Raw genomic sequence first — 19,639 nt, 5'->3', positions numbered from 1 at the left:
CAATATTAATTGAAGGTCTAAGACTGCTGGTACCCAGCCCTGTCAGCAGGGCGACAGCAGGCAAAAAGATCCCATTCGAGTAAATGTTCTGTTGTCGGTATCCTTGTGAGTGAGGAGCTTTGGACCTCACTTTCCAAGAGCTAGCCCTGGATTGGAGTCAAACCAACCCATTCCTCAGCTTGCAGCCAGGTGAACCCATCCCTACCTTTACCTGTGGACATCCCAGGTATATTCCCACATCGAGAATGTGCTCATGTTTGGTTTATCCTTTCAGCAGATCACTGGTATGTCCAGCACTTGTTGCCCAGCCTTAACTGCCCTTGGACTAAGTTACCAAGGTCAGCTAAGAATCAACCACAATAGTGCAGGGCCAAAGTGATATGTAGTACAGACCAGAAATGGGCTGTGATTTCCTTTGCTAAATCAGATGGGTTTTGACAACAGTTAGTTATTGTGCTCACCATTTCTGACAGCAGTTTCATAATGCAAGCTTAAATTCCATTTCCCATATAAGGATTTGACCGAATGTTCCTAACCCATCGTTCGTCCAGAGACAATGCTATGGCTTAGTCATTCCTCTGCCATTCATCACACTCTTCCCTCAGCCATGTTCTTGCTCCCAAACACCAGCCATGTAGTGGATGTGGCTGTGTTTGACCAGGAATCAGTGAAAATGTCTTTTAACAGTAACCCAACTGGCAGGACACACTGATTTCTGCGTTCAAACTCTGATATATGGCTGCTTTCTCTGGGACCATGTCCGTTCTACCCAACCCATCAACCCCATCCTGCTTCCATGAGAATGAGATCCAAACAATCCATGAGAAGTTTTCTGTGTATTATAGTCAGGTAGAAAGTTAAAGTTATTGAGGTTGTGCGAGCATCCATCCTCTTTAAGTAAAGCACGGTAAGGGTGGTTCTTAGGGCTGAGGTCACCACTTCCTCCTGTGGTCTGTTGCTATGACAGTCCTTCCTGAGGAAGATGACAGCAGTAATCTGGGTACAGAGGAATCGTTAGAGAAGTCTACCGGTCGTAGATCCCATCCGTCTTTCCACAACTCTGTTGAAACTATCAAATACTTTGTAGATGAAAGACATGGCAGGAAAAACAAAGCTTGCCCTTAATGGAAAGATGGTGAGTACCACTTATGACGTGTGGCCTCGTTCACACTTTGTTTTTGAAGTTAAAGGATTTGCTGAACTAGTTCTATCAGGCACATACTTTGACAGAATGTGTGACTCTCATAGATCTATATCCGTGTTCACTTTAAAGTAATATGGGTGTTAGCTTTCTTCTGTTAATTTACGCATAGTTGGCACATTTCTTAACGGTGGCATCAAAGTCAAATAAATTAAAGTGCCTCTGCGTTGACAGAAAAGCTGTTTATAATTGAACCATTCTGTTTTTGGGAGAAAGGTTTTGACTTGTTGATGATTACCACAGATCTCAAGATTGTAATCTTGCAGTCGAATTTTGGTAATGGGCTGATAGCAGACTCTTTTGTAATTCCTTTTCATTTTACCTGAGCAATGCACTAACATTGCACAGAAAGACTTAATTATTGGTGTGAGGATCAAATTCCTTTTAAGGAGAAAGGTTGTAGAGAGTATTTTGTCCTGGCAAAAAATTGTTCTTTTGTTACCACTGAAATTGTCCCTTGACATGCTAAAAACACAATATAATTGAGTTTAATTGGACACTCCTACTAACGCTTCACTGCTTGTTTATTCAGAAAAGCTTACTTTCACATGCCACCTCTGTATTGGTTGGGAGAGTGCTGAACCTTAGTGCAGGAATTGAAGGCTTAGGATCTACTTTCTGCTACTTGTGATGTGTTGTGTCATACACTCATTGCAGGATCACCGTGGGAAGTATTTTGGCAATATTCTTCAATGACGCACAGAAAAACTTAATTTACAGACATAGAGACATAAAGCTGTACAGCGCGGAAACAGACCCTTCAGTTGAACTGCTCCATGCTGATCAGATATTCTAAATTAATCTAGTCTCATTTTCCAGCATTTGGCCCTTGTCCCTCTAAATGCTTCCTCACCAAGTACCCATCAAGCTGCCTTTTAAATGTTGTAACTGTACCAGCCTCAACCACTTCCTCTGGCAGCTCATTCCATACTCGCATCACTGGCTGCATGAAAATGTTGCCCCTTAGGTCCCTTTTAAATCTTTCCCCTCTCACCGTAAACTTATGTCCTCTAGTTTTGGACTCCCCCATCCTAAGAGAAGACCTTGGCCATTCACCCTATCCATGCTTTTATAAACCACTGATGCTACAGTGAGACTTTTATAAGCTTCAGCTGCTACAGGGAATACAGCCCCAGCCTATTCAGCTTCTCCCTATAGGTCAAACCCTCCAACCCTGGCAACAGGCTTGTAAATCTTTTCTCAACCCTTTCAAGTTTCGCAATATCTTTCCTACAGGAAGGAGACCGGAATTTCACACAGTAATCCAAAGGTGGCCTAAACAACGTCCTGTGCAACCACAACATGACCTTCCAGCACCTGTGCTCAATGCACTGACCAATGAAGGCATGGATACCAAATGCCTTCTTTCACTATTCTGTCTACCTGGGACTCCACTTTCAAGGTGCTATGAACCTGCAGCCCAAGGTCTTTTTGTTCAACAACACTCCCCAGGACCTTACCATTAAGTGTATAAGATTTGCCTGATTTGCCTTTCCAAGATGCAGCACCTCACATATATCTAAATTAAACTCCAAAAGCCACTCCCCGCCATTGGCCCAGCTGATCAAGATGCCATTGTACTCTGAGGTAACCTTCATTGTTGTCCACTACATCTCCAGTTTTGGTGTCATCTGCAAATTTGCTAACCATACCTCCTATTTTCACGTCCAAATCGTTTATCTAGATTACAAAAAGTATGTGAAAATATTGTGTATCTGCATTAAGATCTATAGCAATTATTTTTACACCTTTATTCCTTTAGGTCAAACAATTTGGGGTGGCATGGTGGCTCAGTGGTTAGCACTGATGCCTTACAGTACCGGGGACCGAAGTTCAATTCCAGCCTCAGGCAACTGTCTGTGTGAAGTTTGCACATTCTCCCAGTGTCTGCATGAATTTTCTCCAGGTGGTTCGGTTTCTTCCCACAGGCCAAAGATGTGTTGGGTAGATAGATTGGCCATGCTAAATTGCGCATAGTGTGCAGGAATGTTTAGATTAGATCGATTAGACATGGGTCTTGGTGGGATGCTCTTAGGTGTAGAATTGTTGGGCTGAATGGCCTGTTTCTGCAATGTCAGGACTCGATGAAAATTTCTAGTGACAGAAGGTGTTCCTGCTCCTCTGTTTTCATACTTGCTAAAGGATTAAGGTAGGTCTTCTCAAAGTGAGAGTCAAGATTTCAAGCAGGGTCACAAGCAGCAAAGGCAAACATGCCCCCAAGAAAATTCATAAAGCTTTTCCGTCTATTCTGGAGTTGTGGGAATTTTCAAGCCTCAATGTGGGATCACATTAGGAAAAAGTTTGGGAAGTAATAGATTAAAGTTTCTTTTTAATGGGACACGGAACGTGGCATGATCACCGTCCATTCAAGAGATGGAGCTGTGAGAGGGTGCAGTGCATTCAGAAGGCTGTCAGCCCTGTATACAACTCCTTAACCCTTTCAACAGGATGTGGTCGGAGCTTCTGAATGAAGATCCTCAGATATGTTTGATGCCCGTGACAAGATTGCGTCGCTAAGAAAGTGTACAATTTACCTCCAGCAGCGGAAATATTTTCTCTGTTCCACCCTGTCGTTTTAAAGACCTTGACATGATTCACCCACAGCCTTGTAAACCCAAAGGAAAACAAGTCAAATTTCTGCAACATGTTCTCGTAATTTGTAAGAATGTTCCCAGGGCTGAGTACTAAAGAGAGACTTGAAAAGTTAGGGCTGACAAGTTTAAGGGGTGTGCTGTTTGAGATGTACGGAATTCCATTCAGGTTCCAATAGAAAACAGGTTTGTACGCTCTCTTAATTACTGGAAAGAAACAACAAAACATTTAGAATTAAAAGAGAATTTTCAGTGGCTGAAATGCCAGCAACATCTCTATGTCGACATACGGCGAAAGCTGCAGGACCAGGCCATTTGGCCCATTGGAGCTAATACTTTGCCATTCGTGACTGATCCGATTATGACCTCAGCTCTGTATTCCCCCTACGCCTGCGAATCTTTCGTCCCCTTGTTTAAAAAGGATCCACCCACCTCTGCCTTGAAAATATTGAAAGACTGCGCTTCCACTCCCTTTTTGGGAAGAGAATTCCAAAATTCCACAGGCAGCTAGAGGAAAAAAAGTATTGTTCTTAAACAGAGACTCCAGTTCAGCTGACAAAAAGTTTTGAGTTAAATTGAAAACAACAAATGCTGCAGATCACAGAGGGTCCGGCAGCATCCATGGAGAGACAGCAATCTAATCTTTCGAGTCCAGGTGACTCTTTATCAGGATTGTCATGAAGTGTGGAGGCAGCAGCATTTATGCACCAGTGGGTGACGTGGGGGTTTGGAGTGCTGGGGGAGAAAGGATATTGATAGTTCAGATTAAGTCACACCCCAATGGGAATGTCTGTTCCTTTCAGTCTGGCAGCTAGACACACCATTAGTCTGCAATTCTCGCATTCCGATCACTTAATCTGAACTATCAATATCCTTTCTCCCCCAGCACTCCAAACCCACACCCATGATAACATAAATGCTCTCCCCTCCACACTTCAAGTCAGTTCTGATGAAATGTCATCTAGATTCAAAATGTAAGCTTGCTTTCTCTTCATGGATGTTGTCTGACCCGCTGTGATTTCTAGCATTTTTTGTTTTCTGTACAGATTCCAGCATCTGCAGTAATTTGCTCCTACTTGGTGTTGAATTGGTTAGCTCGAAGTAATAGCCCTTTGATATCCAATGCTTGTAATTACAAGGTATTTATTTGCTGTCTCTCACAAGCAAATCACAGCGACACCAAAATCTCTTGCTATGAGCAACAGGGAATGTGATCATAACATTTTGGCCAGAGATCAATTTCACTATTATTTCTTGAGCTACTGGTGAAACGAAGATACCTATTCATATGGGCATGTTCTCCCTGCTTTATTGAGAAATGACAATATCACATGATGGTAGGTTGAGTTATAAGAATTAGGGCAGCGCAGTGGCTTACTGATTAGCACTGCTACCTCACAATGCCCGGATCCTGGATTTGAATCCACCCCTGGGCGACTGAGTCAAGTTTGCATGTTCTCCCCATGGCTGTGTGGGTGCCCTCTGGGTGCTCTGGTTTCTTCCCACAGCCCAAAGGCGTGCATGTCAGTTGGATTGGCCATGCCATAGTGTCCAGGGATGTGCAGGTTAGATGGCTTAGCCACGGGAAATGCAGGGTTATATGGGTGAGGGTTAAGGATGGGCTGGGTGGGATGCTCTTCAGAGGATCAATGAGGATGCAATGGGCTGAATGGCCTGCTTCCACACTGTAGGAATTCTAGGAGCAGGACTGGGCAACTCAGCCTCTTGATCCCTATCCACCATTTGACATGATCATGGCTGGTCTCATCTCTCAACCTCAACTCCACTTTCCTATCCTCTTACCGTAACCTTTCAACCCGTTACTAATTAAACATCTATCTATCTCCTCCTTAAATGTGCTCAATGTCCCAGTATCCACCACATTCTAGGGTAGTGAAGTCCACAGATTCCTGGCCTTTTTTGAGAAGTAACTTCTCCTCATTTTCTGTTTTAAATCTACTAGCCCTATCTCAGAATAATGACCTCTGATTCTATATTGCCCTACATGAGAAAACATCCTTTCTATGTCTATGTTGTATGCTTGGCATCCTATTAGATCAATTAGATCTCCTTTCATTTTTCTAAACTCCAGAGAGTAGGCCTAAACTTCTCAATCTCTCTTCATAAGATAAACCATTCATCTCTAGAATCAATCTTTAAACCTCCTCTAAACTGCTTGCTATGCAATTTCATCCTTCATCAAGTAAAGGGATCAAAATTGTACTCAGTATTCCAGGTATAGCCTCACTAATGCTTTGTATTGTTGCAGCTACATTCCCTTACTTTAATACTCCATTAGCAATGAATGCCAAAATTACACTTTGCTTCCTTATTGCCTGCTTTATTTGAATGGTAGTTTTCTGAGAATCACTCATGAGGACACCCAGATCCCTCCGCACTGAAGCCCTCTGAAATTTTGCTCTGTTTAAATAATATATTCCCTTTCTATTCCTCCGACCAAAATGGATAACCTCACACTTATCCATATTAAACTTCATCTGCCAGATATTGGCCCATCTGTCTAATCTATCCATATCTATTTGTAGATTTCTTATTTCTTCATTGTAACTTACTTTTCCACCTATTTTAGGTGTAGCTTGTGGAGAACAACAACATATTTTCTGGTCATAGGGGGTTTGGTTGTGCTTTATCTAGCTTGCCTGGCCTGTGGGGTTGTGTGTAATATCTACAAATGACATTAATGGCGAAAAAACTCCATACAGGCTGGTATTCCATCACCAAGTCTCCCTCTATTTACAGGTGGAGAGTCCTTGACACTGACCCAGGCTCCCTCACTCTATCTGCAACGTTAACTCTGATTTCTCTCCATAGATGCTGCCAGCCCTTTAAGCTTTTTCAGTAATTTCTATTTTTGCCTCTGATTTATAGCATCTAAGGTACTTTCAGGTTTTTTTTTCAGTTTAGAAACCCTGATACACTTGTTTATATCTATCAGCCAGGGCTTCCTGATTGGGCCAGGTTAACAGCCCCAATCAGGAAATGCATATTCTATGAGGTCTACCTGGCTGACCTCGTTACAATCACTACAAATGGGGTTTGTCAGAATTTATCCTGATCTGATAATGTGATTGTGAGTTCCCAAAGATTCCCAAATGGCTTTTGGACTTGGCAGCAACAAGTTTCAGATCAGGACTTTCCAGACCAGAGTCTGATTTTAACTGAATGGATTGTGAATGAGTTGAAACATGAATTGGATTTCACTTTGTGCATTGTCAACTCTTTGCTGACATTGGACTGACTCATCTTAAAAATTAACCCATGGACGCCTGTGTTTCCTGTCGTAGGGCAGTCAATGTACTGTTGAATGAGAACAGCAGTGTTCTTCTGCCTAAGCTGTAATGAGCCATTCTGTTTCACAAAGCCTAAATTGTCATCATTTAAATCATTATCCCAAAAAGCATAGGTATAATTGTTCTGATGCAATGAAACTTGCTGAAACATGTTAGAATTTACTGTGGTCTACGCGTGAGTTTAGACCCACAATAGCTCGGTGAGTGGAAGAGAACTGGCTGGACTTCCTAGTTCAACTAAATGTGGTTGTAAATTCCAATGAGGCAATTGTTTTCTGCTTTGGCTGAGTGCATGAACTGCGTCATCAAAAACTAGAGTGATTAAACTCAAAACAAACCCCAGCTTTTTGCTGTTTTTCTTGTTTAAGTTTGGGAAATGACCCTCCGTATTCAACATACAAAGGGGAATCCCAAATATAAAAAAAATTCCATCACAAGAATGTAATGCTCAAGATAGTCTACATCTCCTACTCTTTGTAATCTGGGTAGGTGAGTGGGCACATCTGACCTTTCAGCATTGGCTTCTAGTCTTTGTCTCATTCAGTGCTTTGGAAAATTTCTGCAATCTGACTTATGAGGCTGTAACTTCGAGCTACTGTTATGACACATCACCACACCACGTGAAGTGCAAAACCAAATGGCTGATTTTAGGAATGTATTTATGTCTGTGTACATAGTCATAACAATACTTTAGTATGTCTGTGCCTGTGTGTGTGTGTGTGTGTGTGTGTGTGTGTGTGTGTGTGTGTGTCTGTGTGTGTGTGTGTGTGTGTGTGTGTGTGTGTGTGTGTGTCTGTGTGTGTGTGTGTGTGTGTGTGTGTGTGTGTGTGTGTCTATAATGTTGTCTCTATGCTGGTCTGTGATGCAGTCTTCGTTGTGGCTAGTTGTCAAATAGTTGTCAGAAATTTTACACATTGTTTTTGAGAAAATGCAGTGCAATAACTTCACAGGTAGATCTCTAAAGCTTTACCTCTGAAAAAAATGAGCAACTTCTTAATGATTGTATATTGCTTTTATTTATTCAGGGAAGGTGGGCTTACGTATTCACTGTTCATCCCTAATTCCCCTTGACAAGGTGACAGTGATCAGCCTTCATAATAATTTGCTATCAGCTAAATATTTTCTGAGTGTAATTTCGACTTACTGCCTAAATTGACATGCTTACTGAGCATAGCAGAGCAGAACTCAAACCTTCAAGGACAGGCAATAAACGTCGTCATCAATAGGTCATTTTCATTAAGCTATTGGACCCCTTAAGTCTGCTCTACTACTCAATGAGGTCATGGCTGATTTGACATTTGCCTTAACTCCATTTATCTGCTTCTTAACCCTTGATTCTCATACAGTTTACAAATACCTAACTATTTGAAACTTAAATATAGTCAATGATTCAGCCTCCATTGATCTCCTGGATAGACAATAACAATGATTCAAAATTCAGGTAGAAAATAAATTGTTCTTCACCTCTATCACAAGTGGGTGGTCCTTGTTCCAGAACTATGACCAAAAACTAGGCTTTGCCATCGAAGAAACATTCTCTTTTCATCCACCCTTATCAATGCCCCTCAGAATTTCAATTGTTTCAATCAAAACACCTCTCATTCTTCCAAGCCCAGTTGAGTTTAGGTCAAACCTGCTCAACCCATTCTTATCAAGACACATTTGTCATTCCAAGAATCAATCTAGTTAATGTTCTTTGAACTATCTCTATACCATGCATATTCTGCCCAAATAAAGAGACCAGAACTCCCACTAACACCTGAAAAAGGAGCAAGGCTCTGAAAGCTTCTGTTTTCAATTAAACCTGTTGGACTATATTCTGACAATGTGTGATTTCTGACTTTGTCCACGCCAGTCTAACACTGGCACCTCCACATCATCATCCTCTGCAACTGCAGCAAACTTCCTTGATTTGATCCACCATCCCTTTTTATACTGAAGAATGACAATGTTCCATTTAATGTCCCAGTTACTTGCTTCAGCAGTATGCTAACTTTGCATGTGGGGATGCCACTATGCAACAGTGTCAAATGATTATCGAATGCCTTTCAGTCATACAAATGCACTTGTGTCTACAGGTTGTCCTTAGTCCACCATGTTCCACCCCTAAAGAATTGTATTGAATTTGTCAAACGTAATTTCCCTTTCATAAGGCCAAATTGGCTTCGCCAGATTGTATTACGATTTTCAAAATGTTTTGCTACTAACAGGCTCCAGCAATTTTCCCAATGCCACATGTCCAGCTGAATGGTATACTGTTTCCTGCAGCCTTTCTCCCTCTACACTTAAATTGGTTCATTGAAGTTGTAGTTGCCCAAAACCTAGAACTTTGTGGAAGATTACAACCAATGCATCGAACTTTCTCCACAGCCATTTCTTTTCACACCCTTGGATGCAAAGTATTTGGTTCCAGGGGGCTTGTCAGCCTTCACAGAAGTACAGATTCATTGTGGTGCAGAAGCTGCACCAGCTCTCTGAGTATCTTAACTTAGTGTTAATTTCCTGTCTGTTTCTATATAAGTACCATCCAATGCTCTCTTGAAAGCATCAACTAAACCTGCTCACACCACACTTCCAGGCAGTGCGTTCCATCATCTAGCTACTCAACGTGTGGAAAGTTTCTCTCAAATCAGATTTGCTTCTTTTCCGGTTATGGAGCAGATCTAACCAACACCCCCAAGTTCCCCAAAATACAATAAGAAGATAGCATAGACCCTAACTTTTTCTTACTTTGAAGGTATGTGAAAGGCATTGTGTTGCAGTTGCAATTTGATTGGTCAAACTACTCGATTTTAAACAAAATGCACTTTATTTTTACACTACACTTAGAACACAGACAAAATAAAAATAGAAGAAAAGAGTTGGCTCAACTGTAACTCTACTGAAATGCTTAGCAAAACAATATTTATATTAACTGACTGTTCAAACATCCTGTAAACACACCCTTGGCAAAGGCAAATTTGATAAAACAGATTGTCTCATGTGCAATTCTAGCAGCAGAAAGAGAAGCCCCAGCTTTTAGCTGTAACAGGGAGAGGAATAAGGTCTTCCAAATCCAGCTTCAGGATTCCAGCAACTGCAGAAAACTAAAACTAAACATCCTGCTTCTGTGGGAACTTGGCCATACCCATTCAGGCTATTTCTATTGTGCCAGCAAAGACCAAGTTCTCACAGGGTGGTTATAATGGGCTTTCAGCAGACTATTCAACACCTCAGTCTCAAACTCTCTTCACAAAACAACGAAGTACAGCTCTTAAAGTAAGAGTATTGCCACAATCAAAAACACAGCTCAGTTATCATATAATGCGTGTTTCTTCAACGCGAATTGGTTTTAATGCGATCAAAGAATTGTACAATACAATTTGCAAAATATGAACTTTCCCCTTCTATATAGGTTATAATGCAATTCCATCCCCATCACTTTAAATGTCACAGTTACAGTGCTATTTTCTGACAGCGCAAGGTCGCACAAGAACAGAACAACTGCATTCTATCAGAAATGACTGCATTTTAAAAATTTTCTCTCTGGTTCTCAGTCTGTTCGTCAGGGATGATTTTGAAAACTCCCATCAAATCTCCTCTTAGCTCTTTCCTCTCCAAGCAAAACAGTCTCAGCTTCTCTGAACTCTTCTCGTAACAGAGTCATAGGCTCAGAGTCATGCCACATGGAAAGTGACTCTTCAGCCCAACACAGTCTATGCCAAACATAATCCTGAATTAAACTAATCTCACCTGCCTGTTCCTGGCCCACATCCCTCCCAATCTTTCCTGTTCATGTACTTATCCAAATGTCTTTTAAACGTTGTAATTGTACCCACATCCACCACTTTCTCAATAAGTTCATTCCACATATGAACAACCTTCTGCATAAAAAAATTGCCTCTCATATATTTTTAAAATCTATGTATGCCTCTCATCATTTTATAAACATCTATCAGGTTGCTTCTCAACCCCCTATGCTCCAGTGAAAAAGTCCCAGCCCACGTAGGAACAAAAACAAAGTTGCTGGAAAAAACTCAGCAGGCCTGGCAGCATCTGTGAGGGAGAAAACAGAATTAACGTTTCGAGTCCGGTGACCCTTCCTCAGAACTGCCCATCCAGCTCATTTAGCCTTTCTTTATAACTCAAAACTACCATACATCCTGGTAAATCTCTTCTGAATCCTCTCCGGCTTAATAATATCCTTCCTGTAGCCAATATTCCAGGAGAGGCCTCACCAATGTCCTGTAAAATCTCAACAAGTCTTCCCAAGGACTGAGCAAAGGCAAGCATGCTAAATGCCTTTTTAACCACCCTGTCTATATGTGATAGGTACGTCATCCTTGTACCAATTTGCCTAAAACTCTTCCATACTTTCTCTAATGTATTCACATCCTTCCTAAAGTGCTACACATAGAACTGTTAACAATACCCCAGCTGAGGTCTACCCAGTGCCTTCTGTATGTTAATCATTGCATCCTTCCTCTTGTATCCTATGACCTGTTTATTAAGCCTAGGACACTTTATGTTTTATTAACAGCTTTCAGTGACTGTTCTACTACATGTAATGTCTAATGTACATAGATGTTCAGTGCTCCCTGCTCCTGAAACCCTTTATTTTACATTGTCTCTCGACGTTTTTTGTTCCAAACAACATCATCTCACACTCATCTGTATTGTACCTTATCTGCTTCCCATTCGCCCACTCCACTTATGTGTCAATGTTCTTTTGAAATTCTGCACTGACTTCCTCACAGTTAACAATTGTCTCAGGTTTTGTATCATCTACAAACTTTGAAATAATCTCCTTCCACTCTAAGATTTAGATTGGTTATCAACATATCAGGCAAAGCAAGGGTCCCAATGCTGACCCAAAGAGAACTCCACTGCAAACCTTCTTCCAGGTCAAAAACTACCCATGAATATGTTTCCTAACCCTTGGGATAATTTTGCATCCACATTGGTACTGTACTTTTTATTCTGTAACCTATAAACTTTCATACAAATCTGCCTTTTTTCAGTATAAAATGCCTTTTGGAAATCTGTGCACATGACATCAACAGCCTTCCCTTCCTAATCTCTTTCTATTACTTCTTTAAAAACCTCCAGCAAGTTAGTGAGGCATGATTTTCCTCTGACAAATCCATGCTGCCTCTTTCAATCCTTTTTCTCTGTGGGAGGTGATGGTGCCATGGTATTGTTGCTGGATTGTTAATCTAGAGACCCAGATGACATTCTGGGAATATGGTTTCAAATCCTACCACTCCAGATTGTAGAATTTGAATTTGATAAATATCTGGAATTAAGAGTCTAAAACTGACCATGAATCCACTGCTGATTGTCAGGAAAAACCCATTTGGTTCACTAATGTCCTCTAGGGAAGGAAACTGCCGTCCTTATCTGGTCTATCTTACATGTGACTCCAGATCCACAGCAATGTGGTTAACTCTGGGCAATGAGGGATGTGCAATAAATGCTGGCCTAACCAGCAATACTCTAATCCTGTGAATGAATAAAGACAAAGGATCAATTCTGTCAAAAATAATTGTTTCTGGAAGTTTCTCCAACATTAAAGCTAAAACAGCTGGTCTGTAATTGTAGACAGATTATTGTAAGGTTTATTGAAAAAGACTGTAATGTTTCTAATTCTCCAGTCCTCTGGCACCATCCCAAATGTAGGGAAGATTGAAAGCTAATTGTAAGAAATTTAGTAATTTCCATTTTTGCTTTCTTCAATATCCTCAATTGTGCCTCATCAGAACTCGTTGTTTTAAGTTTAAGCGCTGACAACTCATTCAATAACTTCTGCTTTTTGATTTTAATCCCTTCTATTGACAAACCTTCCTCCCCTGTTGTCATGCTGGAGCAGTATGTGCTACATAGTTAGAGATAGACACAAGATATTTGTTAAGTTTCTCAGATGTATCTCTTGCTTCAGAGTGGAAGTGCCCTTTTTAGACCCCACTCCTCCTTGTATCATCCATTTACTGTGTCTTTATGGAAGACTTTGAAATATCCTTCTATTTTTGCTGCCAGCTTTATATCATAATTGCTCTTTGCCTTTTTCACCTATCTGAAAAATCCTGTCATAAGTTTCATTCTCAGTGGTACTGCCTACCTAGCAGCTGTCAGAAGTATGCCTTTTCTTCTTCATCTGAATTTTTATCTCCTCTGTCACCTAGAGACCTCTGGATTTGTTTGTCCTACCCTTCATATTTGAAAGCATTTTCCACAACTGTGGTCAAGCCATCTCCTGTTTGAAAGGTGCCCATTGTTCAATTGCTGTTTTTCTCCGCTACATTTGCTTTCAGTCCATTTGACTCAGTTCTGCACATGCTCCAATGTAGTCCAAGATAATAAAATGTGAGGCTGGATGAACACAGCAGGCCAAGCAGCATCTCAGGAGCACAAAAGCTGAAGTTTCGGGCCTAGACCCTTCATCAGAGTCTAGGCCCGAAACGTCAGCTTTTGTGCTCCTGAGATGCTGCTTGGCCTGCTGTGTTCATCCAGCCTCACATTTTATTATCTTGGAATTCTCCAGCATCTGCAGTTCCCATTATCTCCAATGTAGTCCACTCTCTTTCTTGAGATTGACTAATGTCATTTTGTATCATCATTTTGAACCTTGGTGGCATGATGGCTCAGTGATTAGCACTACTCCCTCACAGCGCCAGGGACCCAGGTTTGGGCAGCTGTCTGTGTGGAGTTTGCACATTCTCCCTCTGCCTGGGTGGGTTTCCTTTGCGTGCTCCAGTTTCTGCCCACAGTCCAAAGATGTGCAGGTTAGGGTAGATTGGCCATGTTAAAATTGTCCAGACATGTACAGGGTGGATGGATTGGCCATGGGAAAAGTAAGGTCACAGAGAGTGGGTAGGGGGTTGGGTTCCTCTTTGGAGAATTGATATGGGATGAATGACTGCTTCCATGCTGCAGGGATTCTATGATTCTGGAAGTCCATGTGCAGATAAAATGGTCACTATTCTCCAAATGTTTACCCACTATCAATAATTCACTTGACCTATTTCATTCCCCAGTAGTCATGCCTAGCAGCTCTTCCTTTCTTTTTGTATGGGGAACAGATTACTTTAGGTAATTACTCTGAACACAATCTTCCAGTGCTAGTTCCTTGTTGTCCCTTACATCGGCATTATCCCATTGATACACGGATGATTAAAACCCCCCATTTTAACTAATCTAACAACCTCTCTGTATTTTCCAAATTTGCCATATCATTCCAAAAAGCAACCTGGGCCTGCGATTCCCAAACCTTATAAGCTATATCCCATCTGTCCACTTACATGTGGCATTACTTTGATTTAGACTTCTTTACTTTCTCCCTTAGTCCGATTCTGCCTATTTACTTACTGCTTTCCATTTTATTACCATCTGTCTCTCCCAGCATTTTGTGGACCCTGGTATAGGCTTCTAACATTCTCTCCTAGTTCGCATATCCCTGCTGAGTTATTATATACTCTCACCAACAGCACGAGCAAAACACCCCTCAAGGAATGCACCCCTGGCTCTGTCCGTATGCAACCATCAGTTTTTACAGGTGTCAAACAAATCAGAAATTGCTAGAGGAACTCAGCACATCCAGCAGTATCTGCAAAGAAAGAGAGAAGCAAAGTTAACATTTCAAGTCCAAAGTGATTTTGAAAACATGCATCTGCATTGTTTTGTTTTTATTTGAATGTACAGGTACCATCTCTATCAGAACCAAGACCAGAATCCTAGAAATCTGAGGACACCTATCCCGCACCATCTTTCCAAACAAACATTAAGCTGTTTTATCTTCCTATTTCTGAACACACTGCACTTACACTGGCAGTAATCACAATGACGAGATTAGAGTTCCTGCGTGCTAATTTTCTGAATATTATCATAAATTACTTCTGCAGAATTATATACCCCCTCCCCCCGTTCATATCTATGCCTTTTTGGAAGTCACACAACAACAGGCTATAGCCTAGCGGGTTTATTTGAAATCACATGCCTTCAGAATGCTGCTTTATTGTCAGGTGAAGTCCAGGAATTCACCTGATGAAGCAGTGTCCAGAAGGTTTGTGATTTCAAATAAACCTGTTGGGCTATAACCTGGTGTTGTGTTACTTCTGACCTTGTCCATCCCAGTCCAACACCGGCACCTCTACATTATGTCTACTTGTTCAGTCCATTAGTTTTTACTCGCACATTTTCTCTTGTGGTAATGATAATGTTATGAGCTTCCTTCTCTTTTGTGCACTAATTCTCTACGATTGTCAGAATGCTTTTCGGCTCTTCCACTATGTAACACTTGTAAAATATTTGTTTCACGTACCTGGCATTTTTTGTTTGCTATTGTTGATTCCCCAGGCTCATTCTGTAAGTCACCAGCATTTATTTTAGTTTTCTTTCTTTTGCTACATAGTTGTAAAAGCTCTTAATAGCTGTTTTGTATTGTTTGCTAGTTTCCTCTCTTTATCTACTTCCTTCCTCATTTTTATCATTAAATCATTCTTTGCTGATGACTTCAATTTTCCCAGTCACCTGGCCTGACATGGTTCTTTGCAACATTTCACACCTTTCATTTAATATGCCGCCATCCTCAATCTTCTCAATTAGACTTGGACATTTTGTCCTTCTCACAGAGTCTTTTCTTTTTAATGGAGTATTTCTGCATTGAAAATTGTGAGAAATCCTCTTCAACATCTGCTACAGCTTCTCTACTATCTTACTCCTTATTTATTTGCTCATATAGCTTCCACTTCTGAAAAAAAAATCATTGCAATGCTAGGTGACAGGAAAAAGTTCCCAATTCTATTTACCTTTCAAAGTGTTGTGTGTTTGACATTGATTGCATGGTCATCAGAGATGCTGAGTTGGTCACGTTGCCCCAATGGAGGATTCCAGGCTACTTGCAGCCTGGATGCCTATCCATGGGAGGAAACATGGATAGATCCAAATCGAGAAATGTTTCTTGTCATCAAGGATTTTGACATTTATTGGGAACAAAGTGATTGAAGGTGTCATCAACAGTGTTATCAAGTAGCATCTGTTAGGCAATAATCTGCTCAGTGATGCCCAGTTTGGGCTCCACCAGGGCCAGTCAGCTCCTGACCTCATTACAGCCTCATTACAATGTGGATAAATGAGCTGAATTTCAGAGGTGAAGTGAAAGCGATAACAAAGCGCCATCTCACTGAGTGGGACATCAAGGAGTTCTGGCAAAATAAGAGTCAATAAAAATTGGAGGAAATCTCTTTGCTGGTTGGAGTCATGACTGGTACAAAAAGAGATGGCTATGGTTGTTGGAGGCCAGTCAAGCGTCTTCCCTGAGTTTTGGAAGTTAATATTTTGTGCTTGGAGACTGTAGGATGACACAGGAAAGGTAACATCGAGGGACAGATTTTGGCTGGGAAGCCAGGGCTGGGTGCTATCCTTCTTTGTTCTCCTTTGTAATTGGGGCACTGGAATATTTGACATTCATCCAGGAGGCTATGTCTTGCCATTTTATTTGATGTAGACTCGGGCCTTATCCAGAGAGATGCCTAGTCTACCCATGTGAAGGACACAGGGGATAGCTACAGGGCAAACCAATGTCAAAAAGGAAGAGGTAAATGCTGTTTTGCTACAAATTTTATGAGGTCCTAGAAGTAGGTTACTGTTTGATTAAAATCAACACTCTCGTCTCTGTCGTAAGACCTTAGCCTGGCCTTGAGCCAAGGTGTTGATGGGCAGACACATTTCCTTTATCATTTTTCTTTGCAGAAAACAGATGAGCGAAGGTTAGCTGCTACTGCAGGGGTGTCCTCCAATATACAGTATCAATAAAAATCATCTTGAACAAAGACCTGAGTCGTTTTGTGGCTTGACATATCACCCAGTTAAATTCCGGAGAAGTCAGTGAAGAACAGTGTCAGGTCATTTCCCCTGTGAATTTTAATTCAAATGACCTTTTAGGGCAGACAGCATCTAACTGCGAGTGCAATCAGATCTCTGTGAAGCAAGCCACCACCTGTGTGTCTCAAACCTGGTAAAAATTCATGGCAATAATCCTCTAATCAGCTGAGTCCTTTGTGTTGTATTCATGTATCTAAGCAAATACAAGCACATTTCAAAGTGCTTGTGAGGTCAATTCATTGTTTTGTTGGCCAATCCAGAAAGCAACCTGTGTACAGTGAAGTTCCCCAAGCAGAAGTGGGACAAACAGCAAGTCAGTCTGGTTATGGAGATGTTTGTTGCGAGGGAGGAACAATGAATAACTTAGAGAGATTCCCGAGGAACGGGGCCAAGAATGAGAAATTATTTTTAAAAATCTATTCTTCCAGTGAAGAAGATTAAGGGAGATCTGTACAACAGTTCAAAATTATGAAGGAATTTTAGGAAGAATGGATGATGAAGAAATAAGGATGAGACAATATTGCTGGAAAGAACATCAGTAACCAAGAAAACACATTTCAATTTATCACTTAAAGAAGAGACATAAGAAGACTTCATTCTGTGAGACAGATGTCCTGGAATGTGAGAGTGATGAAAGAATATTCAATGGTAATTTTAGATAAAAGAACTAAATGGAGTGGAGACAGGGGGCATGCAGTGGTAAAGGCATTTGATTAGGCACCCAGAGGCTCAGACAAGTGCTTTGGAAATATGAATTCAAATCCCAGCACAGCAGCTAGGGAAATTTAACATCCAACAAAGCTGCAATAAATCCTCATCCCTTTAATACTGAAACAACCAGGTTGTCAGGAAAACAATTCTATTGGATTCTTTAATGTCTTCAGAGAAACTATCTTGACCTAGTCTGGGGCTACATATGGCTCCAGATCCATAACAATAACTGCCATGTTAATGGATGTAGAACCAAATTGCTACAGAATTAGGAGTGCAGCCATCAAGATCATAGCTCACCCTACCTGATGGGTCATAAGAGCTGGCCTAAAGAGGGAAGCTCACATCCTCCAGGTGTTGTCACATTGCAGTTTATGGGACTTGCTGTGTGCTATTTGGATGCATGTCCTATATTGCAACAGTAACTACACTGACATATTAAATTAAGTCATCAGTTTCCTTCACTGTTAACTCCAGATGCAAAGACCAAAGATAAAGCAATATTTTCAAATGATGTTCATGCTGTTGAAGTATACAAGGCAAGTCAGAACAGTATATATTATTCTCAAGTTTTATGGTACATAAGGAGATATATGAAGAAAGATGCATGTCTCTTGGTACCATGAGAACAAAGTTTAAAGGTGTGCACTTTGCAGCTCCAGACCTAAGCTGCCCTGGAGCTGTAGTTGTGAACTGTATGATTATACAATGAATTGCCAATGGATGCTTGAATTACATTCAAGTACCTTAATTAGTTACGGTGTACAGAGTGTCAACTGACATTAGTACCAGTGGAGCTATTTTTATTTCACACCGAGAAAGAGAATGCCTTAAGTGACAGCATTTTGTCATTAGCTTGGTCAATATTGTTTCATTATTGCCGAAAAACTCCTATTGAAACAAGATAATAAAATGTGAGGCTGGATGAACACAGCAGGCCAAGCAGCATCTCAGGAGCACCTGTGCTCCTGAGATGCTGCTTGGCCTGCTGTGTTCATCCAGCCTCACATTTTATTATCTTGGAATCTCCAGCATCTGCAGTTCCCATTATCTCTGATCCTATTGAAACAATTCATCTTACACTTGTCAGAACAGGCGTGGGCTGAATCTTGTTTATTTTGGCTAAGATTTTTGGAAAACTTTTGCTGCAAGGCTGTGTGAGTTATCCCAAGAAACTCACCTTATTAAATGGCTTACTCTATCCCTATGGTGTCCCTCTCATTCGATCCTATGCCATTTTCTGGAACAAATGTATTGTTGCTTGAATATCTGGAATGGGCTGATGCTATCGATAAAGCGCCCACTCGACACCTGGACAAATGCTGCCAAGTCTGGAGTCACCCTGCACAATTTCTGCCCCAGGAATGGCAGACTGGCAGAAATTTAGCAGCTCACTTTGTGAGCAATGAGCTCCTGATGGATGGGATGGTTCAGAGGCAAGACTTCCTCCATCCCTAGAATTAGTAGTGCAGGTCACAACACCAGCCCATGTCAGCTTACCACCTAGGTCAGTGTCGTCTCAGACATCTAAAAGAATGTCCAGCACTGTAGGAAGAAGGCCAATAACCTTCTTTACTGTGCAGGTGTAAATCCCACTGTCTTCTCTCCCATACCTTACACTCACTCTAATTCTGCTACTGTACCCATCTGCCACTAAGGTTCCTGCTCGATTACTCTCATTATACCTGCAATATCTTCCCTCACTTGCTGTCACCCACTTGAACTTGTGAGACCATTGACCCTTCATGCCCTCTGTGCTGCATACTCATTCACTTGGCATACCTCTCCACTTGCACCAATACCTACAACTGTGAAGCTCACTTTCATTGTCCCTTCTTGCTTATCTCTCTCTCATCCCAGGAGGAAAACAGCCCACTGTAGGGCAGAAAGAATCAAGATTGGTAGTGTTTCAGCTCTTCACCCCTAACGTGGAGTGTTTCCTGTCTCTGACCAGTCTCAGCGGCTGA

The 19,639-nt window shown here is 41.3% G+C and overlaps 1 protein-coding gene across 1 annotated transcript in view; it reads left to right on the top strand.

The window, feature by feature from the left end:
- Positions 1-1,028: 1,028 nt before the first annotated feature.
- The window catches only part of LOC125458493 (regulator of G-protein signaling 14-like), a 101,174-nt gene continuing 82,563 nt past the window's right edge, over positions 1,029-19,639 (top strand). The window contains exon 1 of the mRNA XM_048543787.2: positions 1,029-1,135. Coding sequence (XP_048399744.1) covers positions 1,088-1,135 — 48 coding nt within the window. The 5' untranslated portion in view covers positions 1,029-1,087. The remainder of the gene's footprint in view (positions 1,136-19,639) is intronic.

This window comes from Stegostoma tigrinum, chromosome 13, assembly GCF_030684315.1.
Source record: "Stegostoma tigrinum isolate sSteTig4 chromosome 13, sSteTig4.hap1, whole genome shotgun sequence".
Taxonomy (NCBI): domain Eukaryota; kingdom Metazoa; phylum Chordata; class Chondrichthyes; order Orectolobiformes; family Stegostomatidae; genus Stegostoma; species Stegostoma tigrinum.
This window is presented reverse-complemented; position numbering and strand designations above follow the sequence as displayed.